Source organism: Oryza sativa, chromosome 3, assembly GCF_034140825.1.
Source record: "Oryza sativa Japonica Group chromosome 3, ASM3414082v1".
NCBI classification, from domain to species: domain Eukaryota; kingdom Viridiplantae; phylum Streptophyta; class Magnoliopsida; order Poales; family Poaceae; genus Oryza; species Oryza sativa.
The window spans coordinates 28,564,028-28,588,756 of record NC_089037.1 but is presented as its reverse complement, the minus strand read 5'-3'; the positions used below and the strand labels follow the sequence as shown (position 1 = coordinate 28,588,756).

The window sequence follows — 24,729 nt, the reverse complement described above, 5'->3', positions numbered from 1 at the left end:
CATGATTATCACGTGCACAATCTTCTCTATTTTTTCCCCTCTTCCTTGTGAACATGCTCCTTTTAGTCCACAGATAATACAGATCCTTTTTGGCATGGAGCTGGTGCCTGGTAGTATTAAACACCACTCCAGAAGGTCCTTAAGATTTAGGTCAGTTCTGTAGCGACTGCTAATGAATTGCAATAAACTACTAGAGTGTCACAAGAGGGGCAACAACATGGGGACTGACAAATGGGAGAACAAAGGCCACTGTTCTGTTGGGTCTTAGGCCAGGGCCCAACCTTGTTGGCCCTACTAACATGCGCTGTTGTCTGGTATGCTATCCGTCTTGGCTGCTTCTGTGTCTCCGCATTCCTTTGCTGCAACTGTATAGTTTTCCCTGCAGTTACTCGGGAACGAGTAACTTCAGTTAATCTTTGGGTTAACTTCAGCTGGAAGCGTAGTTAACCTTACCGGTCCCAACTCCCAGGTAACTGGGGCACTTTGCCGAGCCTTGCTGCTAGCTCCAGGATGGGTGCTTTATTGAGATGAGCGCAGCTACCATATCCACGTATATCTGGATGGTTGACCAGAATATTCTAGCTTCTAATCTGTGGGGTTTTAACAATAAAAATCATTAGTAGTAGGGTTAAGACATACTCCTAAGCAACCGGTGATTGCAATCATCCATGTTTTCTTTAACACATCATAGCAACATTAAAGATGTTTGCCTTCTCATCTTGGATGCTTTACTGAACTACTGAAGTATACTGTGTTCTTTATTTCTTGATCATTTTTAGGAGTGCTTTTCATGGTCTATGCGATTTGACCATTTCTTGTTATAGTTCTATACTACTACAACTTGCAAATGCTTATATTTTTGGAACAGAGTTAGTAACATAAGCATTTTCAGAGATAAGTTTTTACATCGTATAGTTTTCATGTTTAATCCTGGAGCTTTAACAAGTCTGCATACTTGATAATCCGTGGAATCGATACTTAATACTAACATGGATGAATGGATGATGGACCTGAATCTTACGACTTGCAAACTTGACATTTGCTTTGTTTCTTTGATTTAAGTATGGAAGTGATGCATTGTTGTTTTTATATATATTGTATGTTGTATGCTTAATGTTTTGTTGCTCTGGCTCGTGGGCTAAATGAGCTAGCAAGCGAGCCGAACCTTTTATATCTTGTTAGGATAACAAGTCGAGATAACTTGTTATTGCAATGAGCCAGACCAAACCAAGCAGAGCCGTCTCATTATCCAGCATACTTTGGTTTTGGTATCCAGTGCAAAGTACGCAATCAAGACAATTGTTAGGGGAAAAAATGTTTCCTAAAGCAAATGAGCTGTAGCCGTCCTATGACCGTAGCTAGCTGGCGGGTGCCTTTTTCACAGCCTGACAAGATTACAGGAGAATGGTAGGCCAATGTCTGGTGTATGGGGCTAATGGCGCCAATGTATAGGTATGCTGCTATGCACCATCAATCAGAGATCTCAATCAAAGATCGCTGCAAATCATCCATCAGCTAAACACCGGACAAAATGCACGTTGGTCCGGCTTATTAGCGGGCGGTCTAGCATGGAACCATGAGCTACACTACAAATATATTACTCCCAGTGAAAAGCCTTCTCCAAAATGCAGCAGTTGTTTGTACTTGTGGCTTTTGACTTTTGGCAAAGGGAGAAAAAAGGGGCAAGAGTAAAGGTGAACAGTCATTGATTTATATTGGGTTGCTGGTCCATGGCTTCACAGAGAGACAGGTCGCTCACACTGTCACACAATTCAAGTTTTCCACTGTTGTGCTGCCCTCCCAACTCCAGTGATAGAAACAGAAGCATGGCCAGGAAAGAAAAAGAGGGAAGGAGAAAAAACTTCTGACAAATTTTAAAATTCCCTGCAAGCTTAGGTCGTTTTCTGCCTACACAGGCTGCCACCCCTCTGCATAGTGCTCCTCCATGATGCAATTATTCTACCATAAAACTATTAGGGAATGTAGATGTAGAACCCACATCTCACTGCACTTCTTCTCCCTGCTTTTTGTATGTTTTGTTGTTCATGCTTGCAGCATGCAAGGTCTCCGCATTTTCGGCTACTGCTTTTGGGAGCTACACTTCGCTGCCAAGCATGTACTGTACTTGTCTACATGCTTTATTTGCTTCGAATCCAAATTGCTCCTCTCTCTAAAAAAAAAATCCAAACTGCTTGGTGCATATATCGATGGCTAGATAATAACTCAATATATGTTCTCGCGAGCTAGTGCTTGTTGGTCAAGATCATTCGGTCCTTTTTTTTTAATTATCAAGTGTTGGTTAATTGGTAATGAGGGCCAGGGTTTACGATTCCGACATACCATTCCGTTTCGAGTATTGGCGGAATTCGGAATTTCGCGAAATCCATTGGAAAACCGGTAAATTCCGAACAAATTTCATAAACCAAAATTTGAATACAAATTCTTCTGAATTTGCCGACAAGTTCTTGAAAACCACTCGGTTTTGGCGAAATTCCGATCGAAATCATCGAAATTTCGATCAGTAATTTGTAATAGAGGTGATTTGCTGAAATTCTTTTTTTTCCTGATGTAAGTTTAAGTAAATACACACAATACATCATTTTTTTTCGAAAATTTATATCCCAATAGGTTCTATGAATATCATAGTATTTATAAGATTTTATTTGATTTGTTTTCTTTTTTTATCAATTTAAATTTGAATTTGGATGAAACTCCTCAAAATCTTAGACGGTTTCTACTTTCGAGCCTCGTTGAAACGTCAAAATTTCGCGAAATCTGACCGGATTTCGTCGGAATCGTAAACCCTGATGAGGGCTTAAAATTACTTCATATCCTTATGTATTTAACTAATGTTTTGCCATTTATTGCGTACCAACTTTTTGTTGACATATGATACATTAATAAATTTAATAAATATAGTTGCATTGCACTCCTTCCATCCCAAAAAAACCTAAGACTAGGTGTGACGTATCATAATACAACGAATCTAGACACATCCTATTCTAAAGTTGTTTTTTTGAAACAGAGGGAGTACATGATTACATGCCTATAACTTGTTAACATTCAGCTCAAGCCAGAGAGACATGTGAATGAAACAACGAAAAAAATATTTTAGGATGAGGCATTTATACTTCTACTTTTAAAATTGAGCAATTTTATAGTCTTTGAAAAGGTACCAAAAATTTACATGTAAAATTTGGTACCTCATAATACCAAATTTACAATAGAAAAAATGATACCTCATGATACCTTCTCAAGGGTTGTAAAATTGCTCTTTAAAATTAGGTGACTAAAATGAAGATAATCATATATCAATTTTAAAACTAAGTTCTAAAATTCAAGGTTGACACAAAAATCGTTTCACTTTTTTTCTACATTTACATTAAAGACTCATGAGTCAAATGCGCACGCTATGAAGTAGACACCACATTATCACACATGCGAATGTGTTTTCCTTAACACATGTTCAAAGAAACAAGGCTGTGTTTAGTTTCTGAAATTGGGGAGAAGTTTGGGAAAAATTGGTAGTTTGGAAAAAAGTTGGGAGTTTATGTGTGTAGGAAAGTTTTGGATGTAATGTGATGTGATGTGATGGAAAGTTGGAAGTTTGGTGTGAACTAAACAGGGCCCAAATATCAGGGTAAATCTCCTACCTCATCGCATTCCTATTGAAAACGTAAGGGGTTGTTTGAATGCTATACTAAGTTTATCACCACTATTTTATGCCGCACCTGCCCAGTTGTGGCTAAAAAAAATAAGCCACACCTTAGCTAGCAAAATATGACTTTTTTAAGTTGATGACATGTAGGATCATAAAATATGAGAAGAAATCTGGTCACAATTGTGACTACGAACCAAACAAAAAGTTAACTTGATCAAACTTGCTTAACATAAGATGTGATAATTTTTGGCAAACTTTAGAGTGAACCAAGCAGTCCTTAAATCTTCATGAATGAAATCTTGCACCTACGACTCCTCCATCATGTCATGTCATTTATTCATGTTCCAAAGTTTGTTGGTTTGGCATGTCCAGTGCCCACAGACAATCCTCGAGCGTACGACCCCACCTGCCCACCTAGAATAACCGTGAGAAGAAACCATTTATAAAACTTCATAAACCATCAAGTACATTCGAGGCCAGTATTTACACCATCCTCTATGCACCCCCTCCCTCCCTCTACTATCGTAAAGATGAAGCCTTTTCGTACAAAGGCCCCTCCCTCCCTCTCCATGTTACAATGATGGGGACCCCGGACCCGAACCCTCCGTGAACCTGGTCCACGGGCTCCCAACACATATACCCCGCCATAATAAATTCTCGGATGTAGCCCGAGGGGCAACCAACCCACTGTAGGGTGGGCCCGCCGTGCGCCGTGGTCCATACGCCCGGTCCATCGCTAAATACTCGCTCGCGTGCTCGTACTCCTCCCTCCTCGATCCCGGTAATCACCACCACCGTGGCGTTCCGTTCGCGTCGCGCCGCGCTCGCGTTGCCTCCCCGCCCCGGCGCGAGCGAGCGAGCAATCAATGGCACCCACCATGTCCGCCGCCATCACCACCACCATGCCCGGCGTGGCGGCCTCCTCGTACGTGCCCCGTCCTCGCCGAGCAGGCAGCAGCTAGCTAGCTAACCGCCCTCGCCGCGCGGTGTCCGTCCCCACCCCCCCCCCCCCCCCCCCGGCGCCGCCGCCGCCGCGTTACGCCCGGGCGGCTGTACACTGCCCCCCTCCTCCCGCTTTATTCAGCTGTGCTCGCGTCAGCGTCGCTCGTCGTGGTTTTGACCTCCGCCCCCTGACACGCGCAGGGCGCGCAGGGAGCTGCGCTGCACCTGCACCTGCACGCACCCCTGCAGGGCGAGGGATGTCCCTGTCCCACTGCACGGCACGCCCGCTACCTGCTCGATAAAAGTTGCGCAAGCAAAGGTCAGTTGCTCTCGCCATTAACGCTCCCAAAAACCTCGGTTTACGCCATCCGCTCCTCCTCCATTTAGTTCGATTGGTCGCCTCAGCAGAGCGAGCCATTGCCGTGCCTCTCTCGTGCGGTGCTCCTCCTCCTACTCTTCCTGCTCCCGTTTTGGCCGAAACTTTTTGGCAACATATCTCGTCGAGGGCCTTGGAGCCACCTGCTTGTCCGTTGCGGCGTCGTCACTGGCTGTAGCAAAAGTTTCAATCTTGGAGGTATACTCTCTGCTCTGCTCTCTCTCTCTCTCTCTCACTCACGCACACGCACTCCTCATCCATCGCTTCACGCAATGCTTGGATTTTGTCCCTAGGTATCCGTTTGCTCCTCCTTGTCCACATTCATCTCACCTTGCACTCTTGCGGCGTGGGCGTAAAAAGGAGATAAACTTTCGCGGTTCTTGGAGCAAGCTAGCTCGCTAGCTAAGCACACTTCTTGTCAGTCTATCTCTCTCTCTCTCTCTCTCTCTCTCTCTCTCTCTCTCTCTCTCTCTCTCTCTCTCTCTCTCTCTTCAGTTCAGTCCCCTCATGTGGCTGGTTCACTGAGAGCGAAAAGGGCTTTGCATTTTTTCTTCGAGGTGCCACCGCCCACCTGGGAATTCTTGACCTATCGATTCTCTGTCTGTCTCTCTCCCTTTATCTGTATCTGATTGCTGAAAAAGTTTCAGAGTCTTGAATGTTGTATGGCCACAAAAATGCAGATGTTGGAGGCACGCTCCTGTTGATTTCTCTCAAGAGCTCAAGTCTTGGAGAGGTGACAGCTGACAAGGTGACCCAATTTGATGTTTTTTACTCGCTTGGAAGTTACCACGATTTGGATACGCCCGTTCAACCACCCTGAATTTCTGGCCTTGATCTTGAATTTTGTGCCTTCTGATCTGATGTTGCAGCAGCAGCAGGGAAGACTCACAGTTTTTTTTTTTCTTGGGCGCTTCAGTCTCCGCTTCTTCTTCTTCTTCTTCTTCTTCTCTCTGCTGCTCACGCTGAACTGGCGGTAGTTTTGGCGGTTTAATTGGAGAGCTTGGCTGAGATGGAGAGCCGAGGGAGGCGGCCGCGGAGCCCGGAGAGGCAGAGGCCGGCGGCGAGGAAGGTGCCGGTGGTGTACTACCTCACGCGGAGTCGCCACCTTGAGCATCCTCACTTCGTCGAGGTGCCTGTCTCCTCGCCGGAGGGGCTCTATCTCAGAGGTCAGTGGATGCCAGCGACAGCAACAAAGAAGTTTCTTTAACTCTCCCTGTATAATTTACTCTTGTAATTTACTTTTACAGATGTGATTAGCCACCTTAACATGGTGCGCGGCAAGGGTATGGCCGCTATGTACTCGTGGTCCTGCAAGAGGTACTGCAGAATTGTTCTCGTTGGTAATAATTTTGGGCTGTCTGAAATTTAATTTGATCGGTTTGAGAAATGCAATCTTTCAGGAGCTACAAGAATGGATTCGTGTGGCATGATCTTGGAGAGGATGATCTCGTCCACCCGGCAACCGACGGCGAATATGTGCTCAAGGGCTCCGAGCTCTTGGACCAGTCTTCTTCAGGTAAGTGATCTTCCATGAATTGGCATTTGTCTCTGAACTTTGGACTGGAAACTGCAGTGCTAAGTTGCTGACTATTGTTGCCTTTTGCCTGTTTAGGCCAATTTTATCAGGGTACCAATGGAAACCAAAAGCAACAGAGCAGGCTGAAAGAGGGTGCACGGCTGCCTTTGCCTAGAGAGGCTTCCTATTCCTCCTCCCCTCCTAGTGTGATAGTTAGAGAAGCCAAGCCGAGGCGTTCGCCTTCGGTTCCTTCTCTAGAAGAGGATGACTCACCAGTGCAATGCAGAGTTACCTCCTTGGAGAACATGTCGCCAGAGTCGGAGCCTCAAAGAACTCTCTTGTCAAGGGCTGGTTCCGCGAGTCCTGCAGAATTCAGAGTTTACAAGCCCACTGGCTGTGTGGATGCTGCAACTCAAACTGATGACCTCGGCAGAAGGTCAGTCCGGAAAGTGCCCGAGATGCATAAGAAGAGTTTGAGCACTGATCATGACTCCGTAGTCCGGGAAATTACTGAGTACCGGCAAAGCCAACCACGCCGGTCAGCAGAGCTCCAAGGGATCGCCAGGGAGGCCATGTCCCAGTGTCATACTCCACTGAGCATACCTTCATCCCGTGGCAAGTCGGAGAGTTTAGAGTCCTTGATACGAGCAGATAACAATGCATTGAATAGTTTTCGGATTCTTGAAGAGGATGATATCATTATGCCAACCTGCCCCAAGCTGAGGCCAGCGAATGTACTAATGCAACTTATCACCTGTGGTTCGCTTTCGGTGAAAGATCATGAGAATATCAGACTTGTTGAAGGATACAAGCCAAGGTTCCCAAACATGAAGTTCCCGTCACCGTTAATTTCTCGTACCATGATGATGGGTGAGCTTGATTACCTGTCAGAGAATCCCAGATTGATGGGTATGCGTCTGGAAGACAAGGAATACTTTAGTGGGAGCCTTATCGAAACTAAGATGCAAAGAGATGTACCCGCTGACAGATATTCAGCGCTTAAACGTTCTTCTTCCTACAATGCGGAAAGGTAAGCTTTATTTCTTCAATACAAAATTTGAACTTGTGCTCAACTATTTTGAATTTGAAGGCTTCAGTTTTGTTCTCTTATGAGTTCTGAGTGCATGTAGATATGTGTTGGGTATTTGGGTGTCTGGGACTATTTAATGCTATTTGAGTCTTTGGCTTGTGCTATTAGTTGTGGAAATGGTTAGATATTTTATCCGTCTGAATGTAGGCTGATTCTGTAGCAATATATATGCTATGGTTTTCAATTAAGACAGTGCTTTAGAAAAAATGCTCTCGTATCGAGCAGAAATCGAAGGCTCGTACTTTTCAGTTGTATAATGCCCTTTTTCATTGATTCATTGTGCATTTACCATGAAAACCCAGTTTTTTTACCAGACAATGCTCAATGCATTTAACCAAAATCAGTTGAGCTTGGTAGATCTCCTGCGTGTTTGAGAAAAAAAAGTTCAGCTTGGTGGCCATAAGAATAAGATGCAAGTGTATGAAATACATACCTGGTTGAGTTATATTCACGGAAGGGGCTTGTTAGGTTAGGAGCAGACAATTAATAATCAGAAAAGAAACATGTACCGTAGATAATTTATGAACAAGGACCATTGCTTTTATCATTCCGTTGATGTCAATGACAAGGGCGTTTGTACTTAGCTTAGCTTGGTGCCAACACCGCTGCATGTCTCCATAAAAAAACAAACACTGCATCCTTGTCATATTGTGCCCAGCATGCAGCTGGCAAACCATATAGCAAACAAAATAAGTAAATCCAAGAATTTTGGAGCCCCATTGTTGCAAAATTGATGAAATATGCTTATTGAGAAATACTTGAAATTAATTTCAAAACGGAAATTTTCACTATCACCACACCAGGCCTTTTTATTCCCTGCATTTTACATTTTCAGTTTTTCTTATGCCTTCTACACAACCTCCACACAAGGCCTGGTTTGATGATTTGAAAATAGTGTAATAAGGAGATATTGAGAGTGAATAGTTTTTCTGAAGATCTTGCCAAAAATTAAACACAGAAAGCCCTTCTGTCGCTTCTTTTTTTTTGTCATTACTTCGCTTGTACAGTTCTAATTCCATGCAGCTAGCCTGATTTCTACATTGGTACAACACGAGCCACCCGTCAGATGTAGAGGACCACGCTAGACAGTTGGCTGGCAAGATTCTTCAGTTGCTCAACTGAAATACAACAGTCTTACTGTTTCTTCTTGCTCATGAACAATATGTTGTTATCCTTACAAGCTGCCAATCTAGAGGGACCAACTTGTTAAATAGTAGGCACTGCCAAAGCCAGCGAAGTTCTTGCACAGATCCTTGTCCTCAATGGACCAATGTTTCTCCCAGTTTCTTGAAATCCAAAATTTTACCTGCAAAAAATTACAGCATGGTGAAGAGTTTGTTAGAAGCACTGTCATCTGCAGCCATTCACAACTTAGCATGTGAATTTTCCTCTCTTTCTTAATGAAACATGTTCTTACCCATGAACAAACAATTTGCAGGAGCAACGAGACGCTAGATTGCGCGAGACCTGACGAAGACACCGTCAACACATCTCGCGCAAGGTGCCTCCCTCGGACGCCGATACTGTCATCCTTCCTGCACCCCAAGAGCGAGGCAATGAAGTCACCGATCTCCGACTGCCGGAGGAGCTCGTCGGCCGGACCAGACTGCAGCCTTGCTTCATCAGGAGACGGCAGCAAGAGGTTCATTGACGCCACAGGAGCACCGGGCAGCAGGATAGACTCTTTCAGGAAGGAGGAGAAGCTCGTCAAGATCGAAGAAAGTTAAGTGCTAGTGGCCTCTCTTAACCCTCCCCAACTCTTTGTCATTGCTGGGTATGCACTCCATGCTTATTACCCTTTACAATTAGAGCAGCAGAATCTGCAGAATTTTGCTTCTGCAATGACCCCATCTTGGTATTGAGACCTGCATCTTTTTTTTCTGAAATTTGTTCCTGCAGGCTGTCGTCAGGAGCTCGAGTCGTGATTCAGTACACGGTGCCCTGCAATGGCGACAGCGATGAAGGCTGAGCTTGCACCCATGATCAGCGTTGAGTTATTCATATAGGCTCTGTTGATAGAGAGAGATCAAGTTACTGACGAAATGAAATGCCTCTCGTTTCTTTCTTCAGATTGAGATGTTAAGTTTGGAATTATTTTTCAAGCATTCAGTTAGCCTAGAGTATTCTTCTCTCTTCTTCCTATCTTTACGTTATTATCAAAATCTCTTCTCCTTATCATCTGTAAGTGCCTTTAAATTAATTATAGAGTATAATGTATTGTTCGTTTTGTATTTTGCTTCTGTCCTTAAATCAAGAGAGAGTAGTGATCTTCATCATCTATCCGTGCATCTTGTTTTTTTTTTTTATACATGTGGTGATGTGGATGAGTGGATGAAGAGAAATAAACAAAACTTGTTCAGATTTAACGGATGTATGCAAAAGAAAAAATTATATATTTTACATCTTTGCATCGATGATATTATTCAGAGAAGAACTCACAGATTCTGTTTAGTTTTAAAGTTTTTCTTCAAACTTCCAATTTTTCCATTACATCAAAACTTTCCTACACACACAACCTTCCAACTTTTCCGTCACATCGTTTCAATTTCAACCAAACTTTCAATTTTAACGTGAACTAAACACAGCCTCAACTTGAAGAGAGAATTGGAGAGGAAGATGGACCCCTGCTTTGAGATGCGTAAATGCTACGTGGCTCTACGAGAGTCTCCCATAGCCTATACGAGGCGTCTTCTCGGTCTCTGTCAGTGGGCCCGGCTAGGCCAACCTTCTGTTCGTATCCACCCCGGCCACGGTGAAGAATTCGCGCCACGGCGAGTAGCTCCCGCACGTCCGATCGAGATCTCCCGCCTGATCGGACGGCTCACGCGCATCGGCCGGTACACGCGTCACCACGAGACCTCAAACTCCGCGGCGTCGATCGAGTCCAATACGAGTAGGAGACGAAACGAAACCGCCCTTAAATTCGGCGGGAAAAAAAAGGCTGCGAAATTCTCCTCAGATCGATCGATTTTGCTCGTCAGATCAGCCATGGCGGGCAGGTCGTCGTCGTCGTTCCGGTTGCTTGACCTGGTCCGGCCGTTCATGCCGCTGCTGCCGGAGGTGCGGGAGCCCGACGGCCGGCGCGTCCCGTTCCGGCGGAAGCTGGCGTGCACGGCGGCGGCGCTCTTCGCCTTCCTCGCCTGCAGCCAGCTGCCGCTCTACGGGCTCCACAGGGCGGCGGCGGCCGGCGGCGGCGCCGACCCGTTCTACTGGGTCCGCGCCATCCTCGCCTCCAACCGCGGCACCGTCATGGAGCTCGGCATCACCCCCGTCGTCACCGCCGGCACCCTCGTCCAGCTCCTCGTCGGCTCCAACCTCGTCCGCGCCGACTCCTCCAATCCCGACGACCGCGCCCTCCTGTGAGTAGATCGATCGAGTTCATCAGATCATGGCGTTGCGTTCTTGCATGTGTTTGACGTGATTTCTTTTCAGGAGCGCGGCGCAGAAGTTGCTCTCGATCGTGATCACCGCCGGCGAGGCGACGGCGTACGTGCTGTCCGGGGCGTACGGGAGCGTCGGCGTGCTCGGCGCCGGCAACGCCGTGCTCGTCGTGCTGCAGCTCGTGCTCGGCGGCATGGTGGCCATCTTCCTCGACGAGCTCCTCCAGAAGGGGTACGGGTTCGGCTCCGGCATCTCCCTGTTCACCGCCGCCAACACCTGCGAGGGCGTCGTCACCAGGGCGCTCAGCCCGGCGACGATGGACCGCGGCCGCGGCGCCGAGTTCGTGGGCGCGGTCACCGCCGCGGCGCACCTGCTGGCGACCAGGGCCAGAAAGCTGTCCGCGGTGCGCGAGGCCTTCTTCCGCGGCGGCGGCGGCGGCAGCCTCCCCGACCTGCGCGGCCTGGCCGCCACCTGCGCCGTCTTCCTCGCCGCCGTCTACCTCCAGGGCGTGCGCGTGGCGCTGCCGGTGCGGCCGCGGAACGCGCCGCGCAGCCACCGCGGCGGCGCCTACAGCGTCCGCCTCCTCTACACCTCCGGCATGCCCGTCGTGCTGCTCTCCTCGGCGGTCTCGTCGCTCTACGTCGTCTCCCAGGCGCTGTACCGCCGGTTCGGCGGGAGCCTCCTCGTCGACCTGCTCGGCAAGTGGACGCCGGACGCCGCCGTCCCCGTCGGCGGCATCGCCTACTACGTGACCGCGCCGGCGAGCGCGGCGAGCGCGGCGGCGAACCCGCTCCACGCGGCGATGTACGTGGCGTTCGTGCTCGCGGCGTGCGCGGCGCTGTCCAGGGCGTGGGTGGTGGTGTCCGGGTCGTCGTCCCGGGACGTGGCGAGGCGGCTCCGGGAGCAGCAGATGGTGATGCCGGGGATGCGGGAGGCGAGCATGCAGAGGGAGCTGGAGCGGTACATCCCGGCGGCGGCGGCGCTCGGCGGCGTGTGCGTCGGCGCGCTGACGGTGGCCGCCGACCTGATGGGCGCCGTCGGCTCCGGCGCCGGGATGCTGCTCGCGGTGACCACCGTGTACCAGTGCTACGAGGCCTTCGAGAAGGAGAAAACCTATTAGGACTTCTTCTTCTTCTTCTTCTTCTTCGAGAGAGAGATTTTGATTTGTGCAAAAGTTCGTTTGTTTAGTCCATCAAATTCAGAATTTGTTTGGGTTTTGTTCATCAAATCCAAATTTTGTTCTGAACTCAAATACTGTTCATCGACTTTAGATGTGGTGCTTGACGATGGGCGCAAAGTTTGACACATTTTACGGTCCATGATTATTCTGCGGTAGCAGCCCAGGTTTGAACTTGTCTGGGCTGAAGAGCCTTCGGGCGAAGGAATAAGTTCAGCTGCCGTCCCTCAACTTTACGTCCAGTTTGTATGTCATCCCTAATCCCTAATACCAGAAATCTTCACCCCTAAACTATATAAAACCATGCAATTAAGGTCCATAGCAGTATAGATATGTGGTTTTGCAGACGTGGCATTCTAGTCAGAAAAAAAAATAAAAAATAATCATGGAGTCCACATGTAAGGGAGACTTAAAAAAATGTGGGACCCACATAATCTTCTTTCTTCTCCCTTCTCTCTTTTTCTTCTCTTCTCTTTCTTCTCTTCTATTCTCTTTTCTCTTATGGCAGCCGGCGAGCTCCGACTTCGTCCCCGGCACCTAGCGGCTGTCCCACCCAGTCCCTATCAGTCTCCTCGGCTATCGTCGCCTACTCTGGCTCCGTCACCGTCCATGTTGAGCCGGTCCTGCATGCGCCTGCGCCTTCGCTCAGCTTCCCCTCTTTGCTCTTCTCCATGCCGCGCAGTAGCAGGTGCTGGTTGTCCAGGTCGGGGCACCGCGCCGGCACCAACCTAGTCACGACAACAACGACGCAAAAGCGCGGCAGCGGGATAGGGGAGCGGCCGCGTGGCGGGAGGGGGAAGAGGGCCAAGCTCCGCCACACCTGACGAGGCGACGATGCAGCCTCCTCGTTGCCATGATTTGGGAATTGGGAGGAGAGACTGGAGAGGAGGAAGGGGAAGAGAGAAGAGCTGAGGAGGAAGGGGAAGAGAGAAGACCTGCGAGCTGTGTGGTCCACTTTTGTTTTTGTCACGTAAGTTCTTAGTCAGCTCGAATGGACTAGGTCAACTTTGCCACATCAGCGAAACCCCTATCCATACTACTAAGGGACTTATTTTGCATGGTTTTGAACAATTGAGGGGGTCGACATTTTTGGTATTAGGGATTAGGGATGTCGTACAAACTCGACGTAAAGTTAAGGGATGGCGGGTGAACTTATTCCTTGGGCGAAAACGGGCTGGTAAAGGGTCTAACTCAAACAATCGTTTTCCTTTTGGAATAACATCTTTAGGTCTCTCATATTGATGTCAAGTTTATTCAGTATCCCTGAATCGTAAAATCAGGTACAAAACATCCCTTTTCTTTCAAAATTGATGCAAATATAGTTATAAGGTAGTATTGAAGGTGGTTTTGGGTGACGTGGTGCTGACATTGCACAAGAAGCGAAAATAAGGAAATAAAAAACCATGTGGGACCCACATGTAAGTGAAATAACATTCTTTCTTATCCCCTCACGCTCTCAGGTGGCAGCTGCGCAACCCACGGACTCGCCCTTGCATCGGAGGAGGGGACGGGTCTGCTGCAGCGGTGGTGGACACCGTCAGTTTTCCGTCCGCCGACTGTCTCTCTCATCCTCGTCTCCTCTCACCTCTCCCACTCCCTGCTCCCTGCCGCAGACAAACCCCCCACCACCATCAAGTTGCCGCTTTAGGGGCTCGATTGAGAGTGGAGGAAACAACCACCACCCTTCCATCAACCCCATCGCCCTCGAGTTCACCACAATGTTTCTCTACCCAAACACGACCTCTTGTGGCGAGTTCTAACTATGGTAGTAGCACCAGGCGCACCCGTTCTACGCCCCCAACATCATCCGCTTCATCGATGACCTCACCGCGGTGGTGCCGTCCTCATGCGGCGGGAGGGGCCCCAATACCAGCGGCATCATCAGATGCCAAAACCGTGGCAACCAGGCAAAGGAGGACTGCACCCACCTTCGCTGCCACACCTGTTGCAAGAGCCATGGCTTTGACTGCACCACCCACTTCAAGTCCACCTGGGTCCCGCCTACGATGCACCGCGAGCGCTAGAGCCACCTCGCCTCCGCCGCCACGGCATCCACCCCACCTCTACTTGCATGTGGGTCCGATGTGAAGGACATATTTTTTTTTGTTTTTGCATCTTGTGCCACTTCACCCAAAATCGACTTCAATATTACCTTAGGACTACATTTACACCGGTTTTAAAACATGAGGGGTACATTGTACCCGATTTTATGGTTTAGGAATGTAATTCAAACTCAATGTCAAATGAAGGACCTAAATCTATATATTCTCAAGCCGGCTGGTTTGCCGGGTTATGATTGGGCCACTTGGCGCTGTTAAGATGTAAGATAAATCAGGGATGGGACTACCTATTCATTTGTCGATAAATTTTCTCCTAAAAATTTGACAGATATAATTATAGTACAATCGTAGTGTAATTACACTGTAATTTATATGTAATTACACTGTAACTTGCATGTAACTACAGTGTAACTTATATGTAAGTTTTACATAATTTTGAATCGTTAGATCTATTACAAGATTTATTTTGGTGAGGAAGAAAACAAATCATAGCACACACATATGTGAAAGAATTTGTTCCCACGACCTCCAATTTACTAAAATAACATGTTACGGGGAGATTTTTGAAAGTTACATACAAGTTACACTATAGTTACAGTGTAATTACATGCAAGTTACAGTGTAATTACACTACGATTGTACTGTAATTACATCTGTCAAATTTTTGGGGAAAAATTTGTTGAAAAATATATAGCAAAATCGATCAGGGATTATGGATGGTAAAAAAAAAAGGAAAACACATGCATGCGCTGCGCCACGCGAGCTTTCTCGAACGAAAGTGCAGCAAGCCAGCAACATTCTAGAGAGGCTTCCGAGTTCCGATAATCCGATCCACCTGCCCTCAAATATATTCAACCGCACAAGTGATTCATGTGAATGGTTAAGAACAATAATCGCAAAATCTATTTCGAGAGGCATCTCGATTTAGACTTAACGAGCGACGCGGACAATTACGTGAGAAGTACTAGCAGCGTTACAGACATGCATGCAGGTAGTTTTTGCTATTAGGTTGTGCATATTTTTTTTCTTCTTATGAATTTTTCTCTTAAATTACTTATCCGATCTATAATCCGATTACACCGTTGTGTTCGTAACAATTAAATCTTTACAACAAGATCTCACATGATTATATTTTGATGAAAAATCACAAATTACTTTTATGATATGTCTAAATTACTTTTAGATTTCACTAAGTTACTTCTTAGACATACAAAAATAAATTCAGTAAAGTCTAAAAGTAATTTACATATATTATAGAAATAACTTAGAACAAAATGAATGCAACTTTGGCATGTCATTTGAAGTAAATCCGTTGTAGAGATAAAACATGACTCTATCTAGAAATTAAATTAATCAGCACAAATTATTGAATTAACTAAAAACAATAATAAAAGTAATCACCTCAGAGCATTATGAATGTATAGGAAGTATTTTAATCAAATTAAAAAAGTAACTTATATATATGATAATTATATATATATGATAATTTGTTCAATGAAAAAAGGTGTTAATTAAAGTTACTTTCTTTTTGTTATAAGTTACTTCTATAATATATGTAAATTACTTTTAAGCTTTATTGAATTTACTTTTGTATGTCTAAGAAGTAACTTAGTGAAATCTAAAAGTAATTTAGACATATCATAAAAGTAATTTATGATTTTTCATCAAAATATAATCATGTGAGATCTTGATGTAAAGATTTAATTGTTACGAACATAACGGTGTAATCGGATCGTATATTGAATGAGTAGTTTAAGAGAAAATTGTATTTAAAGTATAGGTGGATTGTGTCTATTATAGATGGAGTGGTAGCCACTAGCTGTGTAGTCACGCCCAACAATAATACCTCCATCAATAAATACATTGATTGTCCTGTGTTGCTAAGAAAAAAAAATTCTCCCAAAATGATTGTTCGTTGCCTTAATTTTACTAGCGGCTCATTTTGTTGGCACGTAGAATTAAAAGATGGTGTGTAAAAATGATTTTTATTAAGTAGTATTAAAATATGTGAAGCGTGTCAATTAGTAGCATCTAAGAAAGCTACCGTTATGTCTATTAATTTTTCTGACAATTATTAACGTAGGAACAAGTTTCGTTCAAGGATATTTTTGAACAATTTTCTAAAGGTATACAAAATAGAAAACAGTAAATAACTAAATCAAATTAATCACAGAAGATAGGATGAAAATTCATAATCCTAAGAGTCAATAGATTTTCAAGAGTGTATACATACATGAAACATTTAATTCATGAATGTCACATTCTATAAAACATGCTTTTAAAAAAAAGAGAAGCATATTACATCCTATTTGATGAACGTATTTTACACAAAGCATATATTATTTCTTATTTTATAAATGTAAGTTTTCATGGAATTTTAAGGTACTTAAACTACTTTTTATGAAAGATCTATATAGTAATTTCCACATTCCAAATATACACTATATAATGTGTGCACCGGGTATGCTACATTTTTTTCTTCGGTATAAGCGACTATACAAAAATTTCTATTTTAGATGTTCAACATAGTTTTCAAATTTATTTAGATAACCAAAATTGTATATTTCAATCGGCCCCTTATCACTTACAAACACAAAATAACCAATTAAGGGATACTTTCAAATGTATGAAATTTCATTAAAAATTTTATTGGCATTAAACTAATTCCATATTTTCTTTGAAGGGATGAACTAATTGATCCATATAAACATGGAAATTTTATTGAGACTAGAGGAGCCACAATAATATGTACAGAACACAAATCAGTCGGCGTGCCAACTGGCATGCTGATTTTCTAGTCACATTCTAAAATGGATCACCAATTTTTTTATGACGGTGATATCGCTAAAATAGTTCCATGGTGCCACTGCTAATTATTGACCTCTCCATGACTTGAAGTCTTGAACTGATGTTGATCTGTATAGGTGACTTGAATTGACGCTGTTGTTATTCATTTGATCTTCCTCGGTTCTATGTTATTGTTCGTCTCAACGTTAACTCGAACTGTCTACATAATCTTAGATTGCTCTATGTGTCGTATATGTGATATGTGATCTTTGCATGGTTTAATTTGTGGCCACCAAAATCTGAGTTACGTTTCAGGATGTACCAAAATATTTTTTGGTATTCTATGATGTTTGTGTGGTATGGTATTGCGGGGTTTGTGGCTGCCAAATCCTGGCTCTTTTTCAGGATGCAGCGAAGGCTGTGTTCGCGAGGGGTCAGGAACCCCTCTTCTCCTGCGTGCAAAATAAAACAGTGGATTAGCGCATATTAATTAAGTATTAACAAATAAATTTAAAATTAAATGGATGAAAGTTTTTATGGTCCATCAACTAGTACCTCCAGGTACTGGTACCGTTGAATCAAGAGGGGCATGATTGGGAAAAGAAAAGAAGGGAAGTAGCGGTGGAGAACATTAATTAGCGCCATCGCCCTTTGACCCGATTCTTCAATCTAGCATCATCGTCTTGTTCGTGAACTTTCTGATCGCCAAAGTCGCTACATCGGTGTTCTTTCATGGCCACCAGCACCATCGTAGTGCTACCTGAGTGTTCATCCGTGTCGCCGTCGCCGATTAACTACTGATTGGTCTGAGCGGTGCCGATGCATCGAGGGATCCGGAGGCCGTAAAAATCACATGTATCATCAGATAAACCAATATAAACTTGATTTGACTTGGTTCGCTAACCAATTTAAATCTAGCATGCATATGTAATTAATCCCTACATCGACCCAAAAACATATATATGAATCACACGCCACCGATTTTCAAGTTTTGGGGAAAAAATGTGGAGCTATATGTCGTACAAATTGGATATCAATGTTTTGAATCCATGTCTGAATAGAACCAATAGATTAGCTTCATCCATCTACGATAGTGAGAGCATACTGTGATTGAAAAGGATGAGAGGAAAAAAAAGATCAAGGCAGATGGTTCTGCCATAGTGCCATGGATGAGCCGAGGAAAAAAAATCAACACGGATGGTTTCAAATCGCTAGCGAGGAAGATGCGTTGTGCGGCGAGGGTGCCGACGGCTGGTCGAACTCCTGTCGCTGGGGATGGTGAGGATGTTTCCTCGGGAGACCGGATCCAGTGCCTTGGTGGCCAGCGCTTCCAGATCTTGCACCCCCCAGGCTTGGGGCAGCCGGATCCAGACCCTAGCTCCCTCCCTGTTTCTCGTCGTTGGTGAGTTCTCCTGCAAGGTAGGTGCGCTGGGAGACGAGAAGAGGAATACCATGGGGCGTCAGGCGCAAGAACTCCCGAGTCGGGATTCCTGCGAGAGGGACGCGGCTTCGTGGTTAAACACGAAATTCCAAATTTACCCTTCGGACTACTAGTACAGAGCAGGATGAGTGCAGGTACCGCGCGCTAGGTACTCGATTGTCGACAGCCATTCGTTATACTGCTGGACGGTAAAAATTCCCTAAATGGATTGATCTGACTTTTTAAAGCAACTTTCTTATAGATATTTTTTCAAACAAACACACTGTGTAGTAATTTAGGAAGCGTGTGTGGAAACTCATGCTAAAGAACACAACCTAAGTTTTGGTGGCATAATACCTATGCTAAAGAATGGTACATATGTGGGATACCTCCCGTGTCTATGATCATTATCCAAATTATAGACATTACTTAGCATAAAGACGGGGATGCGAAGGAATATATGTGATCCCGCTAAGGTCACATACATGTATCGAGTCATTTGTGGTGTTGTTCAAATCACGGACAGGATTGGACATAGCATCTATCAGTGGTGGACCTATGCATAAACTGCGGGGTCGGCTGACCCCACATCTTTTAAAAAAACACCCCATATAGGCATTTATTTTCATGTATAAACCCAGAAAAAATAGAGAAATGACACCACTTAAATACAAACTAGTAGTAATTGACTCCACAAGATTAAATTCATGGCTCCACCACTAACATCTATGATGAATTCATACCACCAATATTGTTTTTTCCGTCTGAGATGGTTGCACGTCAAAGACAAGATATATCTGTATTTGTGTTGGGCACAACAGGGATATACACGGATGGGGTATGTCCATGTCTATGGGTCCACATCACGGGCGTAGAACAAGATACATGTGTATTTCGTGTAAGATCAATATTAACCCACATATTTCATCAACAATTAGGAATATAATGAGTTTTAGAATTAAACAAGTGTACTAACCAATTATGTGAAATTAGAAATAGAAATGTTGTTGTTTTAGAATAAGTTTTGAATTATTATATTTTTAGGATGAATGAAGCATGTGTTAGTGATGCAGTGAGGGCCACAACGTACGGGAGGCGATCCGTGCCACATATATCATCCGTTGTAAAATAAACCAACCTAGAAGGACAAGTGCTATAAGTATCTAAACACAATCTCCTAAATGCTACCTAAGCTTAAATGATGAGGTGGAGGAGAGAATAGAGGAGAGAGATGATGAGCCACCCCCTCATATAAGGAGCAACCTCTTCACAAATTTTAAGGAAGAAAGAAAAAAAGAGTGAGATTGATTTGATGAGAGTGGATAAAATAAATAGTTGTGTTGTATTGGGACTAGTATATTAAAGGCAATGCGGTGTATGAGCTGTCCTCCGATAAATAAGTTGATGATGTGGATAATATTATATGTGACAATATCATCTACTTATAAAACTTGCCCTAAGATGCTGGAATACTCCGTATATATATCTTGTGCAACGATTGTTTTTTAAAACTAAGGCTGAGTTGGTGTGCACTGGTTCCCAACTCTCCTCTCTCGTTTTCCACACGTACGCTTTTCAAACTGCTAAATGATGTATTTTTTGCAAAAAAGTTTCTATACGAAAGTTGCTTAAAAAATCATATTAATCCATTTTTTTAAAAAAAATTGGCAAATACTTAATTAATCACGTGCTAATGGACCGCTCGGTTTTCCGTGCACAGGAGTTAGTTCCCAACCCCCTACAACGAACACAGCCTAAGTTGTGCAACAAATTTAGATAGACCTATGATCTACAGTAGTTGTAATCATGCTGTAGTAATCCTATATTCTGCGTACCATGATGTACCAGTAGCTAGCTGTGCCGCCTGACTGCATGTCCGCCGGCCTTGGAGTCTGGTCTCTGGCTGCAAGAATATTTCCATGGTGAACGAACGTTTAGTCTATGCAAGCTCGAGTGCACTTCCAAAATAACCAGCAGCAAAGCACAGCCAGTGCAGGACAGGCGCAGGCGCAGGCAGCTAGCTGATCGATCGATTATTCATCAGCTCGTCCTCGATCACCAGCATCCTCGGGATGCAAGACCCCGAATCAGCATGATCAGCATACCCCCTCAAAATGCGTGACTCTCGTTTGCAGCAACAGCAACAGCAGCTAAAAGATAAAGCGGCGACGACGAGGACGAGATGCTGCTGCTGCTGCTGCTGCCGCCTCACTGCCTGTGTCAAGTGCAAAAGAAGCCAATGCCAATGCCAATGACAGTGCCCAAGAATCAAGACACGGTCTCCTGCCTCTCTGCTTCTAGCTATCCTACCTTACTTTCTGCGTGAAAAGAACCTCTCCTAGGCTAGAACTATTCACTTTGTCCCAAAATATAGTAGTAATTCAGTACTTGATTGAATACTTTATTAAAAAAAACTATTCTAAACTCTTGAGAAGACGTCCCTTATTATTTGTATGTCAGTTGAATTTTAGCTTACATGTTTGTAGAGATATATCATATGTTAATACATCTTATTAATTTATTTTATTTTTTTTGTAACTACTTAAGTGACATATAAGTAATGAGGGGACATACCCTCGAGAGTTATGAATTTGGATAGCATTTATCCAAATGTATAGTATTTGGTGGTGTTTAATCGAGTATTAGTTGATACTCTCTCTGTCACATAAAAATTAACCTAGAGTGGAATGTAATATAATCTAATACAACATATGCAGATTATGTTCTATCTCATTTTAGTTTTTGGGAGGGAGGAAGTATATTTTTTCTAGGCCTCCGAATAGTAGCTGACCCCTCTCCAATGATCAGACATTCAGAAGCCTATATACCTCTGCGGATCTGCCTGCCTCGCTATCTGGAATTTCGGTTTCTTGGTTTCAATTGGTGAATGATGGATGTATCACTCATTCATTCACTTGCATTGTTAGATTTACTGCTCTCCCTTTGATTCCTTTCCAAGCACAGCAAGGAGGGGTTGCTATAAAGAGAGGCCATGCATTGGGAAGAAGGAAAGCACAAAAAAATACAAAAAATAAAGCACCATGCATGAGAGCAAGTACAATAGCATGCTATAAGCCAGCTACAAACATATTTTAAGAAGATAAATGTGGAGAGAGAAGAGAAGCGTGCTACAGATTTGTAGCCAGCTGTAGCACGGACTCCAAGATGCAGTATGTGTATGACAGGTGGGACCAGGTATTAATAGTGTAGTATGTAACTATTGTATGAATGAGCTATTAGATTGGCTATAGATAAATTAGAGCTAGTAGTTGGCTATACTATTAAACTTGCTTTGAGCCATTCTTCAGTCTTTGTTCAGAAGTTGTTGTGTGAGCTTTACTCAATTACTCTGTGTGAAATGAAGTAGCTAACAAAGTTAGCTAGCTCTTGGAGTTGGAGTGCTCCTTTTAACACCATTAACCCCTCCAAAGAACAAGAAGAAGAAAAGAAAAGAAACAAAATCTCACCAAGAGACTGGAGAGGATTCCGAGCATGCACTTTGGCCAAAGCAAAGTGTGCCATGGCTTTGCACTTTCAGCTCCCTCTCTGATTCTAATACATTATACAAGAATACTTATATAAGCTTATAACTATATAAATCCCCTCCTGCCACCATCATTATCAGCACCACCACCCTTCATGGCTGTTCTATTCACCATCGTCCATAATGTGATCATCATCATCATCATCATCTACCTGGCATGAAACCTTCCATTCAACACCAAATCTTGTTTTCTTCAGAGATCTGCATCCTCTTTTACAAAACCTATAATGGACAGTTTCATGTGTTCGATTTTCGATCCGACACTCTACATGAATATGGATGCATGTAGTTGTTCTACACTCTCCTCGCTGGTGCATCTCCCCATCTGGCTCTCCTGAAAAAAGGCAAAATGCAAGAATGATGGTTAGGCACATGCAGAGAGGGGAGAACATCATGATGAAAAGAAGAATCAGAATTCAGAAAACCGAGGTCAGTTTGTGAATTCGACTACTAGCTAGCTTAGCTTGCTTCAATGGGGCCCATGGATGCATGCTTATATGATTGGTAGCTAGGAATAATTCTTGGATTGATGGATGGATGGATAGATACATATATACTGCATAGAAATATAGTATATACTTGTTTCTGTGTACTGCAATCATTTGTTGTTTCTTGTGTTGTGCTGGGCGTTTTTGCCCGACTCCTTTGAGACTGTCAGTCAGTCACGACATGCGCAAACATCGAAGCATTCCTCTTCTTTTCAGAGAGGCCTCTTGGATGCTCTCAATAATCAGTGCACATATCTGACAGCGCATTTCAAAGCTAATTAACCTGTTCTCTTTTTTTCTGAACACTGATGTTTTGTGTGATGACATGCTACATAACATACCTACTCATTTGACAGGTCACGAGCTCAAGATCGAGTAGTTAAGCCCACTTTAGTAGGTGTGTTAATCTGATTTGCTTAATAGGTTTATGCATTTTCTCGGACAAGGCTGCAGAACAGAGTTACAGTTGTTCGAGTTGTAGGTTAACCACTAGTCCACTACTGCTTAATCAGCAGAATTTCAGAGTTAACTTCACATGCTTGCACTAAAAAAGTAAGACTAGAAACACATATGCATCCTTGATTAAATTTGCAGTGTGGCAACGAGAAAGATAAATATATAGAATTAGATGAGATGAGTACCTATTGTGAATCGGGTCGGGCCCATTCGGCACCTTCCTCTTGCTATCCTTGTACGGATCAGCCGCAAACGTTGCCGTGGTCGCCGCCGCCGTCATTGTCGTCGTCGTCGCCGTCATCGTCGTAGCTCCGGCGGCATCACCTCGCGGCGTGGCGACGGCCGGGCCAGGAGCACTACTGCTACTAGCCGTGCCACCGGCAAGATGAACCGGCCCAGTCCTAGCGCCACCCGCCATCGCCGCCGACGACACCAGCACGACGCAGACGAGCAAGACGACGACCACCATCTGCCCGCCGCCGCCGCCGCCGCACATTGCCGCTAGCTAGCTAGCTTGCTGCTGCTCAGGCGTGACCACGACGATCACCACTGGCCTCCTCGTCAGCAACCTCTCTCCTGTAATAATAAGCTGTCGCCGCCGGTTGCCGCCGCTACGATGCTATCTCCTCCTAGTGATCTCCTCGCGACACACAAGAGACGATGAGGTGTACCGTGTGGACGAACAGATCATGGCTTTAGCCAACAACTTCGCGAGTTCTTGGGAGCAAGACGAAGAGGCTGAAAAACACAAGTGGTAATTAAACTGGTAATGGACTAATGTCTAGAGGAAGAAATTATGTGTGTATGATTTGGCTATGGACTATTCGACTATATCTGATCACGCACATATATATACTCAGATCGGATTAGCTTAGCTTTCGATGCAGAGGTTGATGTTGATGTGCATCGATAGCAACGTGGCGAGTCATACACCTGACTGAATGACTATTATACTCTACTAGTAGCTCGTCGTTTCTTTTCTTTGTTGGTTGGTTCACTCGAAAAGCAGCAAGCAGCAAGCAGAAATGAGGCAAGGGTCACGTCGTGATCAGATCAGCTCTCTGCGTAACTGCATAAATAGATACTCTCTCTATTCCATAAAAAACCAACTTAATATTAAATGTGATATATATCTAGATTTATTATACTAGAATATGTCACATCTAGTTTTAGATTGTACGATGAAAATGAATTTGGGTGAGAGCCCGAGAAAGACAGGGAAGTTCCAAAGGAGCCAGGATTCGGGCCAGCTCGATCATCGGAATGGAATGGATGCAGGGGAGGCAGGCAGAGAGATGATGGAGTATTCAAATGGGTGATCTGTGCAATGGAAGGGGACCTACTCTGTCTGAACAAACTGATGAAGTGATGATGACTACAATGCAATGCAGGGTTTAGTACTTGGTACTACTACCGACGGCAGAATATTGGTCTAGTCATAGTACTATCAGATACGGTCGCTTTGTAGTACTGGCTATGTCTAGTTGCTTGAGCATGGGCGCATGGGTTGAATGATTTGGATGTGCGAGGGATTCGATCAAAATGCCACTCCTTTGTGGTGGCTAATGTTGAAACAACGTGTCATTGTTAGTACAAAAGGTAGATTCATTGATGTAGTCACTGACATGTGTGCTCTTGAACGGTGGGATCTGATGTTATGTAGGAGAATCTCAATCCTTCAAGTATAAGGAGGTTCCTTCAAGTATAAAGAGGTTTCTGATAGTGATGCTTATGCTCTAAATACGAGGTACTTGTTTCATCTAGTTGTATTAGATATTTGAGCTTTCTTTTTCGTCGCTTTATTCGGAGTTTTTTTTTTCAACACACTTTT

At 44.3% G+C, this 24,729-nt stretch overlaps 3 protein-coding genes and 1 long non-coding RNA gene across 18 annotated transcripts; 2 read left to right on the top strand and 2 right to left on the bottom strand.

The window, feature by feature from the left end:
- Positions 1-4,435: 4,435 nt before the first annotated feature.
- Positions 4,436-9,861, top strand: LOC4333785 (protein SOSEKI 3). Of its 15 annotated transcripts, XM_066308932.1 has the most exons (10): positions 4,477-4,922; positions 5,012-5,177; positions 5,273-5,396; positions 5,660-5,727; positions 5,849-6,145; positions 6,227-6,296; positions 6,380-6,495; positions 6,592-7,525; positions 9,024-9,359; positions 9,485-9,861. In XM_066308932.1, the coding sequence occupies exons 5-9, from the start codon at positions 5,989-5,991 to the stop codon at positions 9,310-9,312; spliced, it is 1,566 nt and encodes a 521-aa protein (XP_066165029.1). In that variant the 5' UTR covers positions 4,477-4,922; positions 5,012-5,177; positions 5,273-5,396; positions 5,660-5,727; positions 5,849-5,988; the 3' UTR covers positions 9,313-9,359; positions 9,485-9,861. The 15 variants fall into 15 exon arrangements, with proteins under 15 accessions (XP_066165037.1, XP_066165034.1, XP_015628984.1 ...); XM_066308936.1 differs by lacking the exon at positions 4,477-4,922 and having other exon boundaries at positions 4,953-5,177; positions 5,852-6,145; XM_066308939.1 differs by lacking the exon at positions 4,477-4,922 and having other exon boundaries at positions 5,030-5,177; positions 5,896-6,145.
- A 726-nt stretch (positions 9,862-10,587) lies between these two features.
- Positions 10,588-12,086, top strand: LOC107276128 (uncharacterized). The gene is made up of 2 exons (XM_015774634.3): positions 10,588-10,944; positions 11,018-12,086. The coding sequence occupies exons 1-2, from the start codon at positions 10,628-10,630 to the stop codon at positions 12,084-12,086; spliced, it is 1,386 nt and encodes a 461-aa protein (XP_015630120.3). The 5' UTR covers positions 10,588-10,627.
- Positions 12,087-16,897: 4,811 nt separating this feature from the next.
- On the bottom strand, positions 16,898-18,449 carry LOC136355850 (uncharacterized). Its single transcript, XR_010740374.1, has 2 exons — positions 17,546-18,449; positions 16,898-17,442 (listed from the first exon to the last, which is right to left on the bottom strand). It is a non-coding gene; the product is annotated as an uncharacterized lncRNA (long non-coding RNA).
- Positions 18,450-21,720: 3,271 nt separating this feature from the next.
- LOC107275593 (uncharacterized) lies at positions 21,721-24,729 on the bottom strand. Its single transcript, XM_066308268.1, has 2 exons — positions 23,084-24,729; positions 21,721-22,176 (listed from the first exon to the last, which is right to left on the bottom strand). Exons 1-2 carry the CDS (start codon positions 23,392-23,394, stop codon positions 22,059-22,061), a joined length of 429 nt encoding a protein of 142 aa, XP_066164365.1. The 5' UTR covers positions 23,395-24,729; the 3' UTR covers positions 21,721-22,058.

Bases quoted from the DNA above. Each gene is read 5' to 3' on its own strand.
- LOC4333785 (XM_066308940.1), top strand. From the start codon at position 5,989: ATGGAGAGCCGAGGGAGGCGGCCGCGGAGCCCGGAGAGGCAGAGGCCG. The intron at 6,496-6,591 runs GTAAGTGATCTT...TTGCCTGTTTAG, and splicing joins CTTGGACCAGTCTTCTTCAG to GCCAATTTTATCAGGGTACC. The intron at 7,526-9,023 runs GTAAGCTTTATT...AACAATTTGCAG, and splicing joins TCTTCCTACAATGCGGAAAG to GAGCAACGAGACGCTAGATT.
- LOC107276128 (XM_015774634.3), top strand. From the start codon at position 10,628: ATGCCGCTGCTGCCGGAGGTGCGGGAGCCCGACGGCCGGCGCGTCCCG. The intron at 10,945-11,017 runs GTGAGTAGATCG...ATTTCTTTTCAG, and splicing joins CCCGACGACCGCGCCCTCCT to GAGCGCGGCGCAGAAGTTGC.
- LOC107275593 (XM_066308268.1), bottom strand. From the start codon at position 23,394: ATGTGCGGCGGCGGCGGCGGCGGGCAGATGGTGGTCGTCGTCTTGCTC. The intron at 22,177-23,083 runs GTACTCATCTCA...TGTCCATTATAG, and splicing joins CCCGACCCGATTCACAATAG to GTTTTGTAAAAGAGGATGCA.